Below are 24552 nucleotides of genomic sequence, written 5' to 3'. Positions count from 1 at the left end.
AACATGAAATTATGAAGAGAGATTAAGATAAGAAGCAGAAGATATAAGGATGCGATGGGAAGAAAACAGCCCTAGCATCTCGAATTCACGCCCCCGTTTGACTGCCGCTAGGGGATGTAGTCGTAGCTAGATTGTCTGCACCTCCGAAGGAAATGGAGGACTTCATTCAGTGACTTTGTGATCGCCCTCTGAATTAACAATCAGAGTAGGGTAAAGCTTGAAGAAAAGTTTTGTACTCTATTAATTTCTGTCCCTTCAGTCAGACACTTAGTTTGCGTCCAACCATGAACCAGACCAAACCATCTAGTCCCTAATTTAACCTAACTACTTATCAGATGTAATATGTTCTTACATAACGTAAAATCGACATACGTTTGATTACAATAAAATAGTCTCAACATTCAGCTTGATTACAATAAAATACTTCCAACGTTCAGATCAATCAACACATCTTCATAATTAAACCATCTGTAAGCATTTCTTCTGCCACTGACAAGATCAAAACATATAGGAATTAAAGAAATTTAAAGGCGCCCACAGTCATATTGAGCATGGCCAAGTCGATTTCCAAAGAAAATCCTAACAATTGCAAGGATCAATACCATCTTAGCTGTTGATGAGTCCCCACGCATCAATCCTACGAGATATGTGGTTGCAGACAGCATCAAAATCCTCATCTTCCGTTCTTTGATGTACTTATCCAGCCCAATTTCGACTGTATTTCGCAGATTCCGATCATTACTTCTTTCATCTAGACAAATCTCTTTTGCCAAGCATCTAGCTAGCACGATGGCGTCTTCAAGGCCTGTGGACCCACCTTGCCCGAGGAATGGGCCCATTACATGCATTGCGTCCCCTGCCACTGTCATTGTAGCAATCCGAAATCTGGCCCATAATAGGTCCCATGGGGCCCGATATCTTATTTGTGTGTAGCTCAGCGAATCGAGATCGCTGTTCTTCACCATTTCAGTTATTTCTGCAGGAAAATCCTTCATTTCTTCCACCATTGCTTCTTTTAAAACCTTGGGCTCGCGAGAAACTCCAGAATCTGTTCACATGTCTTCTAAATTGAGTATCAAGAACAAATTTTACACCTATTTTCCACTTTAAAACGGGCATAAAATTTGTTTTAAGCCCATTTTACGAATAAAGTCCGGAGTGAATATATGCAAAAACATTGCAAGAAAAACTCCATTTAGGGGATTGAAAAATAAACTGTTCCCATAAATCCGTCGCTATAGACAATTTTTAAAGACGTCATTACTAAACTATTAGCAAGCCGACTCTAACTAGTTTGGGACAAAGGCTTAGTTGAGTTGAGTTATTACTAAACTATTAGCAACGGTTTAATATACCCTATATCATTAGCAAAAATTTTCTACAGCCCGTCTCCGAAAGTTTTCATTATACCAAATTATTTCATTTTTTACATAATAATTAGCGACGGATTTTATCTGAGCATGAAGTTCAGTATAATTGAAAAAGTATAGTGGGTCCTCTGCATAGGATGATCCAAACCGTTGACTTGTTGGCCCACAACATAAATTGGTTGTACCCCATGGATCATCTCCACAGGAACCAATTTTATGTTGTGGCCAACAAATGAACGGTTTGGATCATTCTATGAGTGGGCCCCACTGTACTTTTTGAAAAAAATACCTAACTTCATACGCACATAACATATAGAAAACTCCCACATCAAAACTCTAGTGAGTCATACGGTGGGCCCACCATTTCATACCCAAATCCACGCATAAGGTGGTGCCGACCATTTTCATAATGTTTTAATAGGGTCGGTCTCGCCCACTCCATTCAAATATATAATAGGGTGGGACCTGCCATTTTACATCATGTTCTGATCGAGTGGGTCCCACAATCTCCACATCAATATTTTGACTGTGTGCCATTATTTTGCACCATGCATAGCATGAGGCAAGAATGGTAGTATACATATGTGTGTCTATTTAAGGGGTCGAGTGTACCAGAAATCAGCTCCATTGAATCATCCTAACCCTTCCATTTGTGGGGTGAAAAAATGGGCAGATTTGCAGACAAACAGCCTCACACTACCACCACCGCCAATGGACACCCTACGATGATCCAATAGAACTGATTTTTTGTACACAACCCCTCCATAGGAATTAAAGAAATTTAAAGGCGCCCACAGTCATATTGAGCATGGCTAAGTGTATTTCCAAAGAAAATCCTAGCAATTGCAAGGATCAATAACCTCTTAGCCGTTGATGAGGTCCAAAGCATCAATCCTATGAGATACGTAGTTGTAGACAGCATCAAAATCCTCATCTTCCGTTCTCTGATGTATTTATCCAGCCCAATTTCGACTCTTATTCGCAGATTCTGATCATTACTACTTTCATCTAGACAAATATCTTTTGCCAAGCATCTAGCTAGCACGATGGCGTCTTCAAGGCCCACAGACCCACCTTGCCCGAGGAATGGGCCCATTACATGCATTGCGTCCCCTGCCACTGTCATTGTAGCAATCCGAAATCTGGCCCATAATAGGTCCCATGGGCCCCGATATCTTATTTGTGTGTAGCTTAGCGAATCGAGATCGCTGTTCTTCACCATTTCAGTTATTTCTGCTGGAAAATCCTTCATGTCTTCTAGTTGGTAAAGCACTAAACCAGTCTATTGAGTATCAAGAACATTTGTGTACAGTATGATATGTAAGATGGGCCTAAAACAAATTTTACACCCATTTTACGAATATACTCCTTTTAGCGAGGGAAAAATAATCCGTTCCCATAAATCCGTTGCTAGAGACAATTTTTAAAGATGAAAATAATTTTTGTCTTCATTACTAAACTATCAGCAAGCCGACCCCAACTAGTTTGGGACAAAGGCTTAGTTGAGTTGAGTTATTACTATCACTAGCAAAACTTTTCTACAGTCCGTCTCCGGAAGTTTTCATTATACCAAATTATTTCATTTTTTATCTGCGCATGAAGTTCAGTATATTTGAAAACGTATAGTGGGGTCCTCTTCATAGGACGATCCAAACCGTTCATTTGTTGGCCCACAACATAAATTGGTTGTACCCCATGGATCATCTCCATAGGAACCAATTTATGTTGTGGCCAACACATGAATGGTTTGGATCATTCTATGAAGTGGGCCCCACTGTACTTTTTGAAAAATACCGGACTTCATACACACACAACATATAAAAAACTCCCATATCATAACTCTAGTGAGTCATAGTTTCCCCCTCCACACACACACACACACGATACAATTTTTGAAGCTCTAGCTAGATCGAATTAATGCAAGTTTAACTCTCTAGATCGCACTAATGACTATGTGGATGTGTGAGTGCATGATCAGATTGATTTTTGTTGGAACTATATATGATCTTTACTTATCTACTGATTATATTAAGTATGATATTGGCACACCTTTAGGAAGCCGTGGACGAGCGATGAACCAGTAAACCAAGTTGTCGTCGATCGGAATTATACCGAGAAGCAGACACTTCTCCTTTATTCGGATGAACTCATTGCTAAATCCGTGACCTTTTGGGTAAGTTGTAAGGCCTCTCATTCCTACAATCGGTGAAATCCTCGGAGGTTTCAGTCCAATAGATTCTGCAACAATGGAGCTTACCCCATCACAGCCGAGTACAACCTGCAATGAACGAACTTAGAATGTTTTTACCTTGTATTTTTTTTCGGGCAGTGATAAATTCACCCCCTTGAAAGAAGAATACACCCCCTTTTACAGAAACCATTAGGATATCTTTAAGGGCTGGAGGAGGAAGCGTTAACTCCAAAAGCATTGAAACTTAAGGTTTTCTTTTAAAAGGGGGTGTGTCCTTCTTTCAAGGGGGTGAATTTATCACTGCCCCTTTTTTCTGCCTTTCGACAGATTTAGTGAGTATTAAGAAATGGAAAAATTGCCAACAGGGGACATCAAAATACAAGAATTGCCAATGGGGGACACAGTTTTGAAAAATTGTAAGAGAGGGACGAAATGGGGGATATCAAGTCTATAAAAGTGGGTTATCACCATCTAAATGGGGTTATCAAACTCTCAAAAGAGGGTTATCAACCCACTTTAACAATTTTTCAAAAATGTGTCCCCTGTTGACAATTATTGTATTTTGGTATCCCCCGTTGGCAATTTTTCCTTAAGAAATCTAATCCGAAACAGCAAAGCCAAATAAAATGGGTATCAATGGTGTTGGGTAGTATATTCAAGTACACTATAAGACTCATTAGGGCCCACATTTTGTTGGGTGTATTTATATGGTGTTCATTTTGTGCCTAAACTTAAATAAGCCGTGTCCGGAGATCTAAGGGCTTCTCCATGGTTTTTCGTCATGTCCGGAGATCAACCAATGCGGAAGCCGACTCCCTGGCTAAGAGCGGTGTTTCTCGGGCCGAGTTTGAGTGCTTTGACTATCTCCCTCCTTGACTTCTTGTATTGATATTTTTCTACTCTCTTTGTTCCTTCAGAACCATCTCGGTTCTGCTTATTCATCTATATATACATATTCTGTTGCCCTCTTCAAAAAAAAAAAGCCGTGTCCCAAAAACCATGTACGTAAGATGACCCTAACCCTCTGATATGTAGAATTTTAAAAAGGACTGCACGGCACATGAACTCATAGGCATGAGAATGAGTACGACTGTCAGAATCCGACACGTGTATTGAGCGTCCGATGAGTGTCGGATTCGGCTAACCTGAGAAAAATAAAGTTCTTGGATTCACCGATATATTAGGTAATATATCGGAAATTTTAGTAGGTTAAGTAAATATAATTTTTTATTTCTATTTGAAAATTAACTATTAAAATATAACAACTTACTTACATGTTATATATATAAAGCTGAATGTGGTAAGCTGGGGTGGCGCCACATGGCACCCCCACTGCATTCCGAAATTTAAAAACGCTTGAAGGAGATGTTGCACACCGTTTTACACTTTTGGAATTCCAAAAGTTCTTTCTAGAATTCCAGGTTGCAACCCGTCTTTACTGTACTCCATTTCTATAAATGCTAAAATCTCTCATCCATATCTAAAAATGGAATTCTACACTAATGTTTCGCATTCTACACCTATAAAAAAGGAATTCTACACCTTAACGTTTGGTATTCTATTTTGGGCTGTTTTGCTCTTAAGTTATAAAAAAAATATTTAAGGAACATAATTTTTCGTTGCGATGCACGGGACTGCAACTAGTTTTAAGAGAAGAATAATGATATGGGAACCGAGAATGGAACCAAACAAATAGCCTCTTCACACGTTAACAACAACAACTTACTTCATTATTTTTTGCATTTTTTTTCCAAAACTAACCTCCATGTGCCATATAGTGATTTTTTCCGTTAGCGGCACCCTAATTAGAAAGAGGAGAAATTATATGGTGCCCGACTGTAAAGTTCAGTGTGGACGGTATGATAAAAGCATGAATTTAAATTTCGGTTTTGGTTTTTTTCCAAATTCGGTCATTTCAGAAAAGTTTCGGTTGAAACGACCAAATTTCGGCCGGAATTGAAACCAAAACCGAATTTGAACTGATTTCGGACCCGACCGAAATCTGAAATTTCGGTCGAAATTTAAAAACAATGGATAAAAGTACCACCCTTGCTCTTGAAAGTGGTCAGCTGTTGGATCAAATATAAAGGGGGGTACCGCCCACACTGGACTTCATGGCTGGGCACCATATACACTCTAATTAGAAAGAGAAAGTCATTAAGTCACCTTGGCACGGATGACACTCCCATCGTGTAAATGAAGAACGGGAAAAGAGGTGACTTGATCAATTTCGACCGAAACAATACGGCAACCGAAACGGATTGTTTGGGGAGGCAATCCGTGGGCTAGGGCTTCAATGAGATCGCTTCTTCTAAGGCATCGTTGCTCTTCCATCCTATCACAGATAGCATTGAATCAAGACATTATACAAAACAGCCCTTTAATATTACCAAGTGAACCAAAGTAGTGATATTTTTTGTCTTTATATTATATAAAAACGGTACTTTTATAGTTTTGTCATAAAATTAAACCCTTGGAAAGATGGCTGAATAGAGGAATAATAGAATGAAAGGCGCCCTTGCAAAAAATGGCTCCAAGGGCACCCTGATTGGTCAGCTCTACTTTTTGCAACCGGATTTGCAATCTCATCGATCGTGAAATTTGGCCTAATACGACATTTTTTTTTTACTGGGGAAAAAGATTTGCGTTTTCATTAAAAGCTATTAAATCTCATATTAAAATGGGTTGTGTGTGTACACGAGAGAGAGAGAGAGAGAGAGAGAGAGAGAGAGAGAGAGAGAGAGAGAGAGAGATTTTGTAAAAATTGGCTTATTGGCTGACTCTGTAATTACAGTACAAAAAATTGTGAATAAAAGCGTGATAAAGAGGTAGAGAAATTATAAGAGATTTAATTGGCCTGAGAAAGAGAGAGAAAGAGATTTAATAGCTTTTAATGAAAACAGAAATCTCTTTCTCCCGTAAAAAAATGGCCTATTAGACCAAATTTCACAACCAGATGGGATTGTAAATCAGGTTGCAAAAAGTAGAGCCGACCAATCACGGCGTCGTTGGAGCTGTTTTTGCCTTTCATTCTATCATTCCTCGAATAACACAGACGGGTCTTCCTAGCTGCTCACTTTTTTTGGGGGGGCTAGGATCAGCCTATATCGATTGGAGCGCTAGGATCAACCTATGGAAATGATTTTACGGGCACAACCGATTGATGTTGTGTTCCATCATATGGACGGTTTGGATCAACTTATAACCCACTATAGATCGGAGGGTTCGGATCAACCTATGAAAATTATTTTTGGGACACAACCTATGTGAGCAGTGGTCCATCTAATGGACGGTTTGGATCATCCTATGGTACGGGTCATACCCTACATTTTAATAAAGTGAGGAGTGCAAACACCAAAATACGGTGAGCAGTGCCATTATAAAATATGGTAGTGAGGACATTAGCACTATATATAATTTGAAACTATCGTTATTACTTGGATGTTCCCACGCGGGTCGGGTTCAACCCGAATTTTGGTTGGGTCGGGTTAAGCTTTTTCACAAATCGGGTTGGCTTGGGTTGGGAAAAATCAACCCGGATTGGAAATCGGGTCGGGTTAGGCTGTCGGGCAACCCGACCCGACCCGAAACCCGAATTTGGGTTCCATCTGAAGAAGTTCTGATATGTGTTTTTCTTTTTCAACATTGAAATAGTCTCCACAGTCCACAATGGATGGTTTGGATAATCTTATGGTGCGGGCCATACCGTACTTTACTAAAGTGAGGAGTGTGATCATCAAAATATAGTAGTGCAGATAACATTTCCCTTTGTTAATTGTTAGTCCCAGTTTGGTTTGGATTTTGAGAACCGATTGTGAGTTAAAAACTGATTATTGGTGACTCACTATTGGTTCTCAAAATCCAAAACAACCCGTCTTCAGTTGAGGTGGTCAACAATTGGTACCATATCAAATCGTGTCAACCCGACCCAACCCAACCCGAATTGGAAATCGGGTTGGGTCGGGTTGAGGAAATTACAAATCGGGTTGGAAATCGGGAACTAATTTTCCTTATTCACTATGTGCGGGTCAAATTACGGAAAGTTTGATATTACGAATGCAGGACACCTGTAAAAATATTGACGAATTCTGGGCACCTTAAGAGGAACAACAATTATGGAAACCTCTATAGAGTGGAGGGCTAGGATCAGCCTATGGAAATTATTTTACGGGCACAACCTATTTATGTTGTGTTCCATCACATGGACGGTTTAGATCAACCTATGATGTGGCCTCTACAATTCTTTGTCGGCCCGTGCATAGGGGTGGCAAAATTGGCCGAACCAAACTGGAACCGAGCTGAAACCGAACCGAAAATTCGCTTTCGGTTTGGTTTAACTAAACCGATTCAAATTTCGGTTTGGTTCGGTTTGGGGATCAAACCGAACCGAAACCGAATATTTCCAATGATTATGAGTAAGAGGTGGCAAAATTGGCAGAACCGAATTGAAAGGTTTGGTAAAACCAAACCGATTCAAATTTCGGTTCGGTTCGGTTCGGGGGTCAAACCGGACCGAAACCGAACCATTGCCACCCCTACCCGTGCATCACACGGGGTTTTTTGCTAGTATACTATATAGCAGAAGAGAAAAGAAGGGAATTTTTTGATAATTCTATGAGAATTACACATCACTTTTTTTTTATTTTTTTTAACAAATGCACCCATTCAACCCACATATTTTCAATCCTACCCCCTCCTTTATGCCTTTTAACAAAGGCACCCATTAAAGCCACATAATTTCAATCTTACCCCCTTCCTTTATGGTTTTTTAATAAAAAATCTACAGGGTGATCTTAACCATCCGATTTAAGAGGAACTATGGAAGCCTCTATAGATTGCAGGGCTAGGATCAGCCTATGGATCAACCTATGTGCATAAATTTATATCATCATGTGCATAAATTTAAGGAAACTATTTTTTCACATCACAAACATGATGAGCCCAATGAAAACACACACACACACACACACACACACACACATATATAGCGGGAGGAAAAAGAAATTTCTTTTCTTTTTATCGGGGATTTACACGTCAGCATTACTTTCTTACCATTAACCCCTTTGTTGATATCTAACATCTATATCTATGAGAAATTATTTGAGGGTAAAATCGTAATCTACATATGAAAAGTACCGACACGGGGTACTTGTCTATGACAATTACGGAAAAAAACTACCAAGAAGGGGTAAAGACATATGACAATGACGAAAGAACTACTTAATATTACTAATGCAAGACACTTGCAAAATATTGACGGATTCCGGACACCTGAAGAGGAACAACAATTATGGAAACCTCTATCGATTGGAGGGCTAGGATCAACCTATGGAAATGATTTTACGGGCACAACCGATTGATGTTGTGTTCCATCACTTGGACTGTTTGGATCAACCTATAACCCTCTATAGATCGGAGGGTTCGGATCAACCTACGAAAATTATTTTGCGGGCACAACCTATGTAGGCAGTGGCCCATCTAATGGACGGTTTGGATCATCCTATGGTACGGGCCATACCATACATTTTAATAAAGTGAGGAGTGCGATCATCAAAATATGGTGAGTAGTGCCATTATAAAATATGGTAGTGAGGACATTAGCACTTTATATAATTTGAAGCCATCGTTATTACTTGGATGTTCCCACGCGGGTCGGGTTCAACCCGAATTTGGGTCGCGTCGGGTTAAGCTTTTTATCAAATCGGGCTGAGTTGGGTTGGGTTGGAAAAAATCAACATGAATTGGAAATCGAGTCGGGTGGGGTTGGCCTGTCGGGCAACCTGACCCGTCCCGAAACCCAAATTTAGGTTCCATTTGAAGAAGTTCTGCATATGTGTTTTTCTTTTTCAACATTGAAATAGTCTCCACAGTCCACAATGGACAGTTTGGATAATCCAATGGTGCGGGCCATATTGTACTTTAATAAAGTGAGGAGTGTGATCATCAAAATATAGTGGTGCGGATAACATTTCCCTTTGTTAATTGTTAGTCCCTATTTGGTTTGGAATTTGAGAACCGATTGTGAGTTAGAAATTGATTATTGGTGACTCACTATTGTTCTCAAAATCCATAACAACCCGGCTTGAGTTGAGGTGGTCAACAATTGGTACCATATCAATCGGGTCAACCCGACCCGACCCGACCCAACCCGAATTGGAAATAGGGTTGGGTCGGGTTGAACCCAGTCAGGTTTGAAATCGGGTTGGGCGGGGTTGGCTTAGAAAATATGGGTTCTCAGGTTGGGTCGGGTTGAGGCCCAAGTTGCACCCCTAACGATGACGAAAAAAACTACTTTCCTTATTCACTATGTGCGGGTCAAATTACAGAAAGTTTGATATTACGAATGCAGGGCACCTGTAAAAATATTGACGAATTCTAGCCACCTTAAGAGGAACAACAATTATGGAAACCTCTATGGATTGGAGGGCTAGGATCAGCCTACGGAAATTATTTTATGGGGACAACCTATTTATGTTGTGTTCCATCACATGGACGGTTTAGATCAACCTATGATGTGGTCTGTACAATTCTTTCTCGGCCCGTGCATCGCACGGGGTTTTTTGCTAGTGTATATATATATATATATATATATATATATAGCTAGAGGAAAAAGGAATTTCTTATCTTTTTCTGTGAGATTTACACATTAGCACTACTCTTTTACCATTAACCCCTTTGTTGATATTTAACATCTATCTCCATGAGAAATTATTTGAGGGTAAAATCGTAATCTACATACGAAAAGTACCGATCCGGGTGGTGTCTATGACAATTATGAAAAAAAACTATTAAGAAAAGGTAAAGACATATGACAATGACGAAAGAACTACTTTATATTATGCATGCAGAATACTTGCAATATATTGACAGATTCCGGGCACCTGAAGAGGAACAACAATTATGGAAACCTCTATCGATTGGAGGGCTAGGATCAGCCTATATCGATTGGAGGGCTAGGATCAACCTATGGAAATGATTTTACGGGTACAACCGATTGATGTTGTGTTCCATCACATGGACGGTTTGGATCAACCTATAACCTGCTATAGATCGGAGGGTTCAAATCAACCTATGAAAATTATTTTTGGGGCACAACCTATGTAGGCAGTGGCCCATCTAATGGACGGTTTGGATCATCCTATGATACGGGCCATACCGTACATTTAATAAAGTGAGGAGTGCGATCACCAAAATACGGTGAGTAGTGCCATTATAAAATATGGTAGTGAGGACATTAGCACTATATATAATTTGAAACCATTCTTTGTTACTTGGATGTTCCCACGCGGGTCGGGTTCAACCCGAATTTTGGTTGGGTCGGGTTAAGCTTTTTCGCAAATCGGGTTGGCTTGGGTTGGGAAAAATCAACCCGAATTGGAAATCGGGTCGGGTTAGGTTGTCGGGCAACCCGACCCGACCCGAAACCCGAATTTAGGTTCCATCTGAAGAAGTTTTGTATATGCGTTTTTCTTTTTCAACATTGAAATAGTCTCCACAATCCACAATGGATGGTTTGGATAATCCTATGGTGCGGGCCATACCGTACTTTAATAAAGTGAGGAGTGTGATCATCAAAATATAGTAGTGCGGATAACATTTTCCTTTGTTAATCGTTAGTCCCAGTTTGGTTTGGATTTTGAGAACCAATTGTGAGTTAAAAATTGATTATTGGTGACTCACTATTGGTTCTCAAAATCCAAAACAACTCGGCTTGAGTTGAGGTGGTCAACAATTGGTACCATATCAAATCGGGTCAACCCAACCCAACCCGAATTGGAAATCAGGTTGGGTCGGGTTGAGGAAATTGCAAATCGGGAACTACTTTTCCTTATTCACTATGTGCGGGTCAAATTATGGAAAGTTTGATATTACGAATGCAGGACACCTGTAAAAATATTGACGAATTCTGGGCACCTTAAGAGGAACAACAATTATGGAAACCTCTATAGAGTGGAGGGCTAGGACCAGCCTATGGAAATTATTTTACGGGCACAACCTAGTTATGTTGTGTTCCATCACATGGACGGTTTAGATCAACCTATGATGTGGTCTCTACAATTCTTTGTCAGCCCGTGCATAGGGGTGGCAAAATTGGCCGACCCAAACCGGAACCGAGCTGAAACCGAAACGAAAATTCGATTTCGGTTTGGTTTAACTAAACCGATTCAAATTTCGGTATGGTTCGGTTTGGGGATCAAACCGAATTGAAACCGAATATTTCCAATGATTATGAGTAAGGGGTGGCAAAATTGACAGAACCGAATTGAAAGGTTCGGTAAAACCAAACCGATTCAAATTTCGGTTCGATTCGGTTCGGGGGTCAAACCGGACCGAAACCGAACCATTGCCACCCCTACCCGTGCATCACACGGGGTTTTTTGCTAGTATACTATATAACAGAAGTGAAAAGAAGAGAATTTTTTGAAAATTCTATGAGAATTACGCATCACTTTTTTTGACTTTTTTTAACAAATGCACCCATTCAACCCACATATTTTCAATCGTACCCCCTCCTTTATGCCTTTTAACAAAGGCACCCATTAAAGCCACATAATTTCAATCTTACTCCCCTCCTTTATGGTTTTTTAATAAAAAATCTATACGGTGATCTTAACCATCCGATTTAAGAGGAATTATGGAAACCTCTATAGATTGGAGGGCTAGGATCAGCCTATGGAAATAATTTTTTGGGGCACAACCTATTTATGTTGTGTTCCATCACATGGACGGTTTGGTGATACCTATGATTTTTACGTCATTGTGGATGAATTTTACCCTTTTTTGCCCTCCCCACAAATCTGTACATACTATATGTGAGGGTAAAATAGACATTTTATTTCACCCGAAATATAGCCCGTCAGCATTACTCTTTTACCATTATCCCCTTTGCTGATATCTAACATCTAACTCTATGAGAAATTATTTGAGGGTAAAATCGTAATCTAAATACAAAAAGTACCGACACGGGTACCTGTCTATTATAATTACGGGGAAAAACTACCAAGAAGAGGTAGAGACATATGACAATGACAGAAGAACTACTTTCTATTACTCATGCAGGACACTTGCAAAATATTGACGGATTTCAGGCACCTGAAGAGGAACAACAATTATGAATACCTCTATCGATTGGAGGGCTAAGATCAGCTTATATCGATTGGAGGGCTACGATCAACCTATGGAAATGATTTTACGGGCACAACCGATTGATGTTGTGTTCCATCACATGGACGGTTTGGATCAACCTATAAAGCCACATAATTCCAATCTTACCCCCCTCATTTATGCTTTTTTAATAAAAAATCTATATGGTGATCTTAACCATCTGATTTAAGAGGAACAACATATTATGAAAACCTCTATAGATTGGAGGGCTAGGATCAGCCTATGGAAATGATTTTTGGGCAAAACCTATTGTGGACCCCGATCCGAAGATAGGCGTGCGAGGGAACGGGTCCCTAACACCATCCGGATCATCCACGTGTGAAGGAGAGCTCTGCCAAGGAACTCTCAAAACGGATGCCACCCTCATAGCATAGCACGAGTGGCGATATAAAAGAAAGTGATATGTCTCAATCCGGAACCGAGGTTCGAAACCGAGACATACCTGAAATAAACTCAGAGTCGCCATCCATGGATATGCCATGGAACCCTAAAATCAAATCCTCTATGCAATGGATAACCAGAAATATATATGGGTTCGTGCCTGGTTACGAATGGGGAAGGTCTGAGAGCACCCCCGATTCGTCCGAGTGCAAGCACTTGGTCTCTTATGCCATTTATTATTAACTCCAAAGAAGTTTGGGTAAAAATCATCTGAAATGGGAACAATCCTCAAGAATCGTCTACCTAAGCATGCATTTCCCGAGGATAAAGATAATAAACACATATAAAATAAAATGAAAGATGTGCCACCTAAGCATAGCTAGGTTATGAGTGACAAACCTAGTGGGTGTCTAAGTTCTGATGTGCAAACACATGCAAGCTACAGCAAAAGCTATAGGATCAGTACGAGAAAGTAAGAAAACACATCAAAGCATACAATAACAATATAATAAATCCTAAGACTCTAAATTATTAGCCCGAGTCCTCGAATGGTCTGGTATTCATCCAAAGAAGCCTACGTATCCCCGCCTCCACGAGAATCAAGGCAACGTAGTTCTTCGCGCCTATTCTAAGCTATGATGCCTAAGACACCTAGCCCTCTATCCTAAACTCGATCTAAAAGACCGGACCAATTATTAAGGTTTATTGTACGATTATTTAAATTCCAGTGAATTGTGGATTTTAGGACACCCTATATGCCCTAAATAAATGCAGATTAGCCCTAGGCTAATGCAGGTGGTTCCTACAACCTATGTGTAACTAGGCTGTATTTCCTAAGGAAAACCAAGGGTGGACTAGCGTATCCTACTCTAGTCATCAGTTGGCGATGTGAATCGCCAACTGACCGGACGGAGGCGCTCCTATAACTCTAGGACAAACCCCTAACTCTAAAACAAACACAAACAAGCACACAACAAGACAAAGGTCAAATCCTAACTCTAAACTCTCTATCTAGGACAAAGTCCTAACTCTAAAGGAAGAGCTTTTTTGAAATCAAATGCTTATTCAAAAAAAAAAAAGTTTAAAACCTTATTTAGAAAAGTTTGGCTGGACTTGGGATGTAAATCCCAAGCTGCACTACGTACCTCGGAAGAGGATCAAGCCAACGTAGTTCGAAACGAACTCTTCTAATGACTATTTCTAAAACACTCAACACTCTAGGCTTTTTAAGGTTTTTCAAATGTTTTTGATTTAATTTCTAATGTTTTTGAGTTTTAAAATATTTAATGTTTTTGGATTTTAAAACTTTTTCCAATGCTTTTGAAGTTTTAAAGAGTTTTCACCCTTTTGGTCAAAGACCTAAGGGAAAATACAAAGCAAAACCCTAGGGCCAAACCCTAGAGCCAACAGGGGAAACCCCTAAACCAAGTAAACTAACGCCAAAGGCGAAGGAATGATCTAAGATCACAAGCGAGCACAGCTCTCCAAAGAAGACAAATGAGTTAAAGACTCCCTAACAAGAACAAATGAGTCAAAGACTCCCTAATAACACCAACTAAGAGATGAAAGCGTCAAAGACGAATGAGTCAAAGACTCACTAAAAGAGAATGAAACACGAGTCAAAGACTCCACTAATAACAACACAAAGGGAGCAACCGAGTCGAAGACTCTCTAATAAAAGCAACTAGAGGATAAAAGAGTCAAAAACTCTCTAAAGATACTGCAAAAGGAAAGGCGAGTCAAAGACTCTCTAATAAATCCAACTGAAAGAACAAATGAGTCGAAGACTCTCTAGAAAAACTGCGAAAGAGATAAATGAGTCAAAGACTCTCTAATAACATCACCAAAGGAATAAATGAACCAAAGATTCTCTGAAAGAAATGGAAACACGATTCAAAGACTCTCTAAGAGAGACGAAAACACGAGTCAAGGACTCCAATGACAACAACTAAAGGATATACGAGTCAAAGACTCTCTAAGAGATGGAAACACGAGTCAAAGACTCCACTAATGCTAATTAAAGGATAAATGAGTCAAAGACTCTCTAATAACACTACATTAAAGACAAATGAGTCAAAGACTCTCCTAATAACACCACCTAAAAGGCGAATGAGTCAAAGACTCTCTAATCAAGGGCTGACTCCTATGCGAAAGGACTACCGAATAAGGAGAGACTCACAAGCAAAAGGAATAAGAGACCTTGTGCATATTTGGCAAAAGTAAAAACATCCAGCCGGGCCTGACAGCTACCTAGCCCTCAGGGTGCAACAAATGTGCAACCCAATACCCATAAGGGTAGGGGTATGAAGCCAAGCCGAGTAGGGTGTTCTTCCAAAACCAAACGGCGCACAAAGAGGAGGTTTAGCAAGAGAATAAGACCGGACGGGTCTAAAAGAAAATAAGAGACTTTATGCATATTTGGCAGAGGTAAAAACATCCAGCCGGGCCGGACAGCTACCTAGCCCTCAGGGTGCAACAAATGTGCAACCCAATACCCATAAGGGTAGGGGTATGAAGCCAAGCCGAGTAGGGTGTTCTTCCAAAACCAAACGGCGCACAAAGAGGATTAACGAGAGAATGAGACCGGACGGGTCTCCCAAACACACAAAGATGGGCTCTAAGCAACCTTATCATTGCCCTTGCAAGGGGGAAGCAAGGCTAAGACAACTAATTGACCAAATTGGTCTCTAATTAACAAATGAACAAACTGAGGTGCAATCTCAGAGAGGATTCTACAAATGAGGCTTGCCTCCAAAGGAGGGTTGCCTAACGAGACAGAGTATGTCTCCTAGCACGGGTTATAGTATCTAAAGAAATCTAACAAAAATCTAAAAGACTGTGCTAGTCTAATCAAAGAGAGAGGAAAATACTACCAGATAATCGCAAATTCCAATCAATTATTATAAGAACAAATCAAATATCAGCAAAATATGATCTACAACTAAAGAGTGCACAATCTGTAATAATAGCAATCATACAATGATAAACAACATTAATTAGTCCAGACCAGCCGCTGGATAGCCTAATAAAGCAAGAAACAACATTAAACACTTCTATGCCCAACCACAAGTACCACTGCCCCGATATGGGGGTGAAATCAGATGATGCTAAAGTAATCATCTGATATCACAAATACACAGGATAATATTCCTACAAACCGCCTTGAAATCAGACAGTACTCATGTCGATAATATCGAATAGAGTAGTCATCTGATTTCCTCCTTCAATTAAACAATGTATTTAAAATGAAATTAATTAGCCCAGACCAGCCGCTGGGTAGCCTACAAACTTAACTAAATTACCATTACAAAGACTATAAACTTGAAGGACAGTAATTATGCATTGATGGATAGTAGATTGCATTTTAGCTTAACTAAAATCACGATTATAAAACACAAAGTTGTAGGACAGCATCTATGCATTATTGGGCAGTAGAGATATGCTTTCTAACTCACCTAAAATCACAATTATGGACATCACATATGCATTTTAAAGCAATTGAAATCACATTTAGAAAGTACAGAAACTGTAGGGACAGCAACTAAACAATTATTGACAGCACATATGCACTTTAAATCAATTGAAATCACATTTAGAAAGTGCAGAAACTAATAGGGACAGCAACTAAACAGTTATGGACAGCACATATGCACTTTAAATCAATTGAAATCCTAATTAGAAAGTGCAGAAACTATAGGGACAGCAACTAAACAGTTATGGACAGCACATATGCACTTTAAATAAATTGAAATCCTAATCCGAAAGTGCAGAAACTATAGGGACAGCAACTAAACAGTTATGGACAGCACAGTGTGTGTGTGTACTGCTATTAGGATCCTGAGAGCAACGTCAAACCCTCCATAGATTTTTAAAATCAAACACCATATCAACTGTTAGATTTGCTTCACCAGAGAACTTCAAGAGCCAGATCCTTCAGATCTCCATATGTTATTAGCCAAAGACAACAAATGATATAAAATACCTTTGGCTCCTGTTAAATTTGCTTCTGATTAAACTATGCTAACAACCTACAATATGAACTCCTTGGAATCTCTGGGATGAAATGAAAGTAGAAAGTGCTTACACCTCAAATGTTCAACACAATTGTGAAAGGTGAAACAAATTTTTGAATGTCCAAGTGCACGGAATATGAGAGATTTAATTTAAGACTATACAAAGAGATATGAATGGGGCATGGTGTTCAAACATGGCAAAGTAACATTTCTGAGGCAATCACTATTATCATAAGGAGAAGTTCTAGAAAAAGCATGCCCCTAGATCAGCAAATAGGAACAGCAAGAATGCTGTCCACACACATACCCATCCAGTCCACGCTAGAAACGACTTTGGTTTCAAATCTGTTCTATCCAAATCTGTTCTATCTTTAGCAAAGTTAAATATGAAAGTGAAACAATGCTCCAAAGGCTAAAGTGAATTGTGGACTGCATATTGTACAAACAGGGACTGAACTGCTGTCCTATATAAACCATATAAAACCTGTGTTCGTGAACTTGTGCTACACAGAAACAGATTTGACTTTGTGCTAGCAAAGCCAGTAATATGCAATGAAATAAAACAGGTGTGGCTCTGTGACAGTAAAAATAGCAATTGATGTGCACAATGCAATAGAAATAGATTCAGTTCTATGATCCAGCAACACAATTTTACAGAAAAATTAGCAAGGTTTAGTATTCTTAGCCTAGATTTATGATCGAGAGGTTAAGCTAGGGTTTAAAAATTCTCAGATCTATGATTACCTGGCGAGAAAACAGAGCTTGAGATGAAGCTAGCTTTGAAAATTAAGAAAAATAAGAGAATTAACAGATCCGATGATTAATCCAAGGAACATACAAGATTTAAAAGAGAATTGGTCAGATCTAAGGTTTCAAATGTAGAAAATTGGGAAAAATAATAGATCAGGGTTGGACCGGATCTCAGGCGAGATCAATAATAAATTTGATTTTCCAGAACCAGATCTACTCTCTCCCTCTCTTTAAACAAAATCATAATCATAAGCTATCAATTGATCGCTAAGGAAATCCACTGTGCGTGATGATAAATTTCTAAAGATTTCCAAATAGAATTATAATTTTAAACATATCAGGGAGAAGTACAGCCAATTCCAAACTACAGATCTTGAAGTAGTAGCTATAAGATTCACACAGAGAATACAATCGTACACTAATAATGAGTTTTCCAAAGACATTTTCATAAAACATAAAGGAACACTACTAATTCTAAATCAAAATAACAACCTCATATCAACAAATGCCCATTCCAGGAAGATTGTTATAGATCTCAAATAAAATCATGATCACGCACCATTGAACAATCATCAACAGCAAGCAAAATCATCTTCTATGTTAAATCTTTGAGCATCACAAAGAAAACACTTCATATTTTATAAAATCATCATCAGTTTTTGAGAGATTAGAGATATTACCTGAACAGAAGAAAAGATGATCGAAGGAAAAATTAGTGAGAAAATGCTCCAAAAGATGTATGGATGCTCCGATGTCCTTCAACAGATCTCAGATAGAAACCCAAAAAAAACTCAGATTAGATCGGAGAAGAAGAAAATCCTTGAAATCTTGGCTCCAAAAGCTCAGATCGGTGCTCAGAAATGATAGATTTGAGACTAGCTTATCCAGATCAAGATGGAAACGATGAATGGAATTGGATGGAGGATCGTTCAGATTTGCAGTAGGAATGGGGTTTCTATAGAAGAAAGTTTTGGATCTGATGAAATTAAGGCCAGCTCTAGATAGGAATTGAACAGATCTGCTGAGCTTTGAAAGCAAAGAAGATTAGGAGTAAATCCGAATAAAAAACGCGCAGATCTAGAGCTTAAAGCGATGGAAAATAGGTATAAGAAGATGCGAATTGAGGTATTGGACGAAGAAAACAAAGGGAAAGAGAAGGTGGGGTCGAGTTCCGGTGAGGCTTACCGGAGAAGACGACCGGAAGAATAGATCTAGAAATTCCTCACTTTTTCTCTACTTTCTTAAAAGAATGAAGATCTCTCTCCTTTTCCGATTCTCACAACCTCCGATCGGAAGTAGGATCTCCGGCAAACGGTCGGAGAAGACGATCGGTGGAGAGAAAAGGAAAATCCAAGTCCCCTCTGCTCTCACTCTCTTTGCAATCTCAGATCTGAGATTTCAGATCTCAAATCTGAGAATCTAACAACGAATGGCCGGCTTGTGGAGGTGGATCGGAGAAGCTTGGTCGGAGGAGGAGGTTGCCGGAGTTGGTGGATCTGCAGAAGAGGAGGATCGGTGGTGGAACCGGTGGATCTGCAGAGAGAAGGTTGGAGGTTGCCGGAAAGAGAAGCTACCGGAGAAGGTGAAGGAGATGGCCGGTAGAGGAAGGCTAGAGGAGGAGAAGCTTGGTCGGAGGATTGGAGAAGATCGGAGAAGAAGAGTGTGGAGATGGAGGAGGTGCTAGAGGAGGAGATGGATCGGAGAGGAGGAAGAGGCGGAGGATGCGGCTGCCGACGAGGCCGGAGAAAACGATCGGCGGAGAAAAAAAACCCAAAAATCTCTTTCTCTCGCTCTCTTTGTAACGAAGAGGATGAACAGTTCTCTCGTTTTTTCTGATTTTTTTATATATATAAAAAGGAGGCTGTTGATAATGGCACTACTCTTACGGATAAGGCGCGCGAATTTGTAAGCGCACCTCCGCCGCTTTGTCTTATTAGACAAAAGGCAAAACTTCAGCTATTTTACAAAAAGACACCCCCCTGTGCGGATAATTTGCCCCCCTTCTGCATTTATACAACGACACTGACTCGGTCCGTTCGCAGGGCAAACCAACTCGGATTTCGACGAAATTTTACAGGGACCTATGGGGGACCCTAACCTAGCTTAGGGTGCAATTTGAGGCCCCAACTCACTGGTTTGGCGAGGTTTCGCACCAGCGACACGAACTTGGGTCCGGTCAAAATGGGGTGTCTACAGATGCCCCTCTTTGGCAGAGCGAGTGTAACACGCGAATGGCAAAGCTGAACAGACGACACATTTTGACTGACCCGAAAGTAAAGCAAATTTTTGGATTTTCAGGTTTTTAAAACGATATTCATAAAGATAAAATTCTACCAACAATAGGGAGATAGCCTCTCACCGACTCTTAACTCGGCAACTATGACACCTTAAAGAGATAGCCTCTCACTAATACTCACGACTCAACTATCTAAACCAATTAGCAAAAATGAACGAACAATTGTAAAACACAAACACACTATTTTTCTCTTCTTTTTTTTTTTCTTTTTTATCAGGTGAAACCAAAGTAAACATAACAATTGCTCAAAGAGCACCAATCCAAACTAACAAACCAATCACTTCAAACACTCAAAGAGTTTTTATTTTTTCAATTTTTAGAAACCAACTTTGCGATTTGTCTAAGACAAATATAACTTCAAACACTCAAAGAGTTTCCATCTCTCTTTTTTTTTTATCAGGCTAAGCCAAAGTAAACATAACAATTGCTCAAAGAGCACCAACCAAACAAGCAAATGAATTATTTCAATCACTCAAAGAGTTTTCATTTTTTTAATTTTTTAGAAACCACGATGCAACTTGTCTAAGACAAGCATAAATCCAAACACTCAAAGAGTTTTTTTTTTTTTTTAGAAACCTGCCAAAAATAGGCCAAAGACCATTGTAATGAAATTCGTTCAAAACAAATTGAAAACCAAACACTCAAAAGAGTTTTTTTTTTTATTCACACGGATCAGTCTAAAACTTGATCAATTAATAAGGTACTCGAATATTTGAGCTAAACTCAAATTTCTAATACCGAGGCGAGACTAAGTCTCAAGCCAGGCGATAGATATACAGATCATTGTTGAAAATAAATCTGTTTAACTATCCAAGTAACTCTGACTCCTCTCTTTCAAGGTAGCGAATCACTCCGGATTACGCGGTTCTGCTAAACAGTTCCACATAAACCCAAATTCGTATGTCCTGCTAAACAGTCTCATACAAACCTCTTCGCAGATACACATGACTCCTAACACGTTAGGAAGCTGCACATTGCGGAACGATGATTAGGTAAGTCACAACTTGACATTACAATACTAATCATCAGGGTACTAAATACCCGGGAGAAGGAAGAAAAGACCAATCCGTGCAACACAGGATCGGAAATATTTCCTTATTAAAATTTTTCAAAAAGACCAAACCGTGTAACACAGGTTCGGTAATTTCCAATTCTATTAAATTCTTTCAAAATGACCAAACCGTGTAACACAGGTTCAGTGATTTCAAACTCTGTTAAAATCTTTCAAAAAGACCAAACCGCGTAACGCAAGTTCGGTAATTTCCATTTCTGTTAAAAATCTTTTTCAAAAAGACCAAACCGTGTAACACAGGTTCAGTAACCTCCATTATCTAAAACCTCTCAAAAATGACCAAACCGTGTAACACAAGTTCGGTAATTTTTTTCTTTGTAAAATTTTTTAAAAAACAGATTGAAGGAACAATCAGATAGTGCAACACTAAATCCGATAATTTCTTATTCTATTAAAACACTCTTCAAAACTCTTGAAGAAAAGACCAGATAGTGTAACACATACTCTGGTAATTTAAATTTTTTTTTTTTAAGAAAGTTTTCAAAACAATAAGAAGTTGAGAAACTCAAAATGACTGAAAGAAAAGATTAACTCTGAATGATTTCATTGATGAACCAGTCATCTCTTCGCAAAGAGTAACAAAGATGCATGATTTTTATCAAAGACCGGACTCAAGTAACTTGAAACAATTTTTGAAGGTCAAACCTTTTTCAAAGACGCAAAGCATTCTATTGAAGTTTAAAAATCGCTGGAGTAAATTCTAAACTCCTCTGAGACAAAGATTTTTCCAGGAATTTTAACTCCAAAGGAGAATAACCTGACTAAAAAGCTCAATACAAAGAGTGTTCGAACTTCTCTAGTCTCTATTTTATAAAGATATTTATCTCAAGTATCAATGATTACTCGATATCTTTTATGACATAAGTCATAAAAGATGCCCCTAGTATGATTACTTCCATGACAAAATTCATTAGAGAGTAACAAAAAGGGAATGGGCCAAAGGCTTTTATTACTGAATATTTGAGATTACAACAAATTTTCTGATAAACACTTGGGTTTACAAGGCCTTTCACCGGTACAAGAAACTTGTTCTATTCGAAATTTTCTCATTTCTGCCATTTGCTGATACCGGAACTGAGCTAAAAGCTTGTCGACATCTGAACACTGCTCAGCTCTAAATTATCCACAGGAACCACAAATTCTCTGCCTCTCTGAGCCTCTGAGTCTTTATCACCCCGGCTTTGGGAGGAATACTGACTAAACAGGATTCTGGAAATTGACTTTGACTTGACAACAGACTGACTTTGACAGATAATGACCAAAGACTTTGACGAGTTTTAAACAAGACTCTAAAAGAGACTGAATCTGCTTCTTAAACTGATAAACATTTTTTTTTAAAAGAGTCAAAGGTCCATCACTATTAGAGTCTTTTGAATACCATGTTTTAAGATGTTTCAACCTCTTTTCAAGATCTTCATCATGGTTATATCCCTTCAGATTGTTTAGTTTCAATTTCCTAACTCAAAGAGTAGCAAAAGAAGCTCTGATGGTACTTACTCAGACATTAAAGAAGATCCAAAAAGAAAAATAGAAGTTCAACCGGCTTTCAAAAAGCTCTATCCTTCGTGAAGTCTTGCCATGACCAAATCGCCCTTTTGGGTTTTCGATTTAGCGGACCGCGTGCCTTAATTTTTGCCTGGACTGTCTGCCCTTGCAGATTTTCCATCCAGCAGGCCCAATGCCCTGATTTTTGCCTAAACTGCCCTTTCGGGTTTTCAGCTTAGCGGGTCTTAAGACTCCATCATTTTTTTATTTTTATTTTTTTCTCTACAAACCTGGGCCTAAATACACCAGAAGGACTTTCAGGTAGGCTTAGGTTCAAAAAGGCTAAACCCTAATGTATTTGCATGTTACTGGACCGAATCTGGACCCTCCAGACTTCCTACGTATCCCTGAAGAAATGGGAATCAGATCCGCGTAGTTCGCCCCATTTGGCTTTGCAAAAGACGTGACCGAACCCGAATTAATCAGGCTACCTACGTACCCTTAAAACGGGATCAGGTCATAACGTAGTTCAAACTACTTTCTTTTTTTTTTTTTTTATATATATAAAAAAAATGCCCCGAGTTTGGGTTCATCAAAGAAACAAATTGTTTTATAGGCCCAAAGGGTTTGCAAAACGGTTTAAAACATTTAGGCTGCTGACTCAAAGCTCAGGTCGATCAAAGACGGCCTCCTGGTGTATTTAAGCATAATACTTTTTTAACTGATCCAGGTTTGTAGGTTCATTTAATTTTTCTCCATTTTCATTGAGGAGTCTTACGGCTTTTCCAGGCAAGACTTCATCAACGATGTAAGGACCAGACCAGTTTGGCCTGAATTTACCTCTCGGGTCAAACACCGGTGCTCTGTAGGACTTTAAAACAAGATCTCCAGGCTTCAGATCTCGAACACGAACTTTCTTGTTGAAAGCTCTCTCGATTCGCCTCTGATATCCCTGAATATGGTACAAGGCTCTCAACCTCTTCTCGTCTATCATATGCAGCTCATCATGTCTGGCTCTGGCCCAATCAGACTCTGGCAAGTCAGCTTCCATCATCACTCTCAAAGAGGGAATCCTTACCTCAACGGGGAGGACTGCTTCCATTCCGTACACCAAAGAATATGGAGTTACACCTGTTGAAGATCTGATCGATGTCCGATAAGCCCATAAGGCATATGGAAGCTTATTCGACCAGTCCTTATAAGTCTCAGTCATCTTGCTAATAATGACTTTAACATTCTTATTTGCCGCCTCTACAGCCCCGTTTGTTTGAGGTCTGTAAGGAGATGACTTGTGATGTCTTATTTTAAATTCTTCACACAGGTGTAACACCTCTTTCTTGAAATGCGACCCATTATCTGAAATCAGCTCGTGAGGCACTCCATATCTGCAAATAATGTTGGCACGAATGAACTTCGCAACTGTATTCGACGTAATGGAAGCATACGAAGCAGCTTCAATCCATTTCGTAAAGTAATCAATGGCGACCAGAATATACTCATGCCCGCTCGAAGATTTCGGATAAACCTTCCCAATTATATCAATTCCCGGACTGAAAATGGCCATGGAGAAGTCATAGAGTGCAACTCCGAAGGAGGAACATGAATAAGATTTGCATAGACTTGACACTTATGGCATTTCTTCACAAATGCGAAGCAGTCTGCTTCCATTGTGGGCCAATAGAATCCAAGCCTCAAAATCTTTCTAGACAACATCTTGCCATTCATATGAGGTCCACAAACTCCCTCATGGGTCTGCTCAATAAGCTCTGCGGCTTTGTCTTCATCAACACAGAGAAGCTGTATGCCATCAAATGACCTTCTGTACAGCT

At 39.4% G+C, this 24552-nt stretch overlaps 1 protein-coding gene across 1 annotated transcript in view; it reads right to left on the bottom strand.

The window, feature by feature from the left end:
* Nucleotides 1-353: 353 nt before the first annotated feature.
* The window catches only part of LOC143886556 (monooxygenase 1-like), a 93852-nt gene continuing 69653 nt past the window's right edge, over nucleotides 354-24552 (bottom strand). The window contains exons 4-6 of the mRNA XM_077390589.1: nucleotides 5728-5896; nucleotides 3420-3648; nucleotides 354-1048 (exon numbers count right to left, since the gene is read on the bottom strand). Of these exons, the coding sequence (XP_077246704.1) occupies nucleotides 525-1048; nucleotides 3420-3648; nucleotides 5728-5896 (922 nt within the window). The 3' untranslated portion in view covers nucleotides 354-524. The remainder of the gene's footprint in view (nucleotides 1049-3419; nucleotides 3649-5727; nucleotides 5897-24552) is intronic.

Source organism: Tasmannia lanceolata, unplaced genomic scaffold, assembly GCF_043159265.1.
Source record: "Tasmannia lanceolata isolate RefF3 unplaced genomic scaffold, GAP_Taslan_0.1 ptg000011l, whole genome shotgun sequence".
NCBI classification, from domain to species: Eukaryota; Viridiplantae; Streptophyta; class Magnoliopsida; order Canellales; family Winteraceae; genus Tasmannia; species Tasmannia lanceolata.
This window is presented reverse-complemented; position numbering and strand designations above follow the sequence as displayed.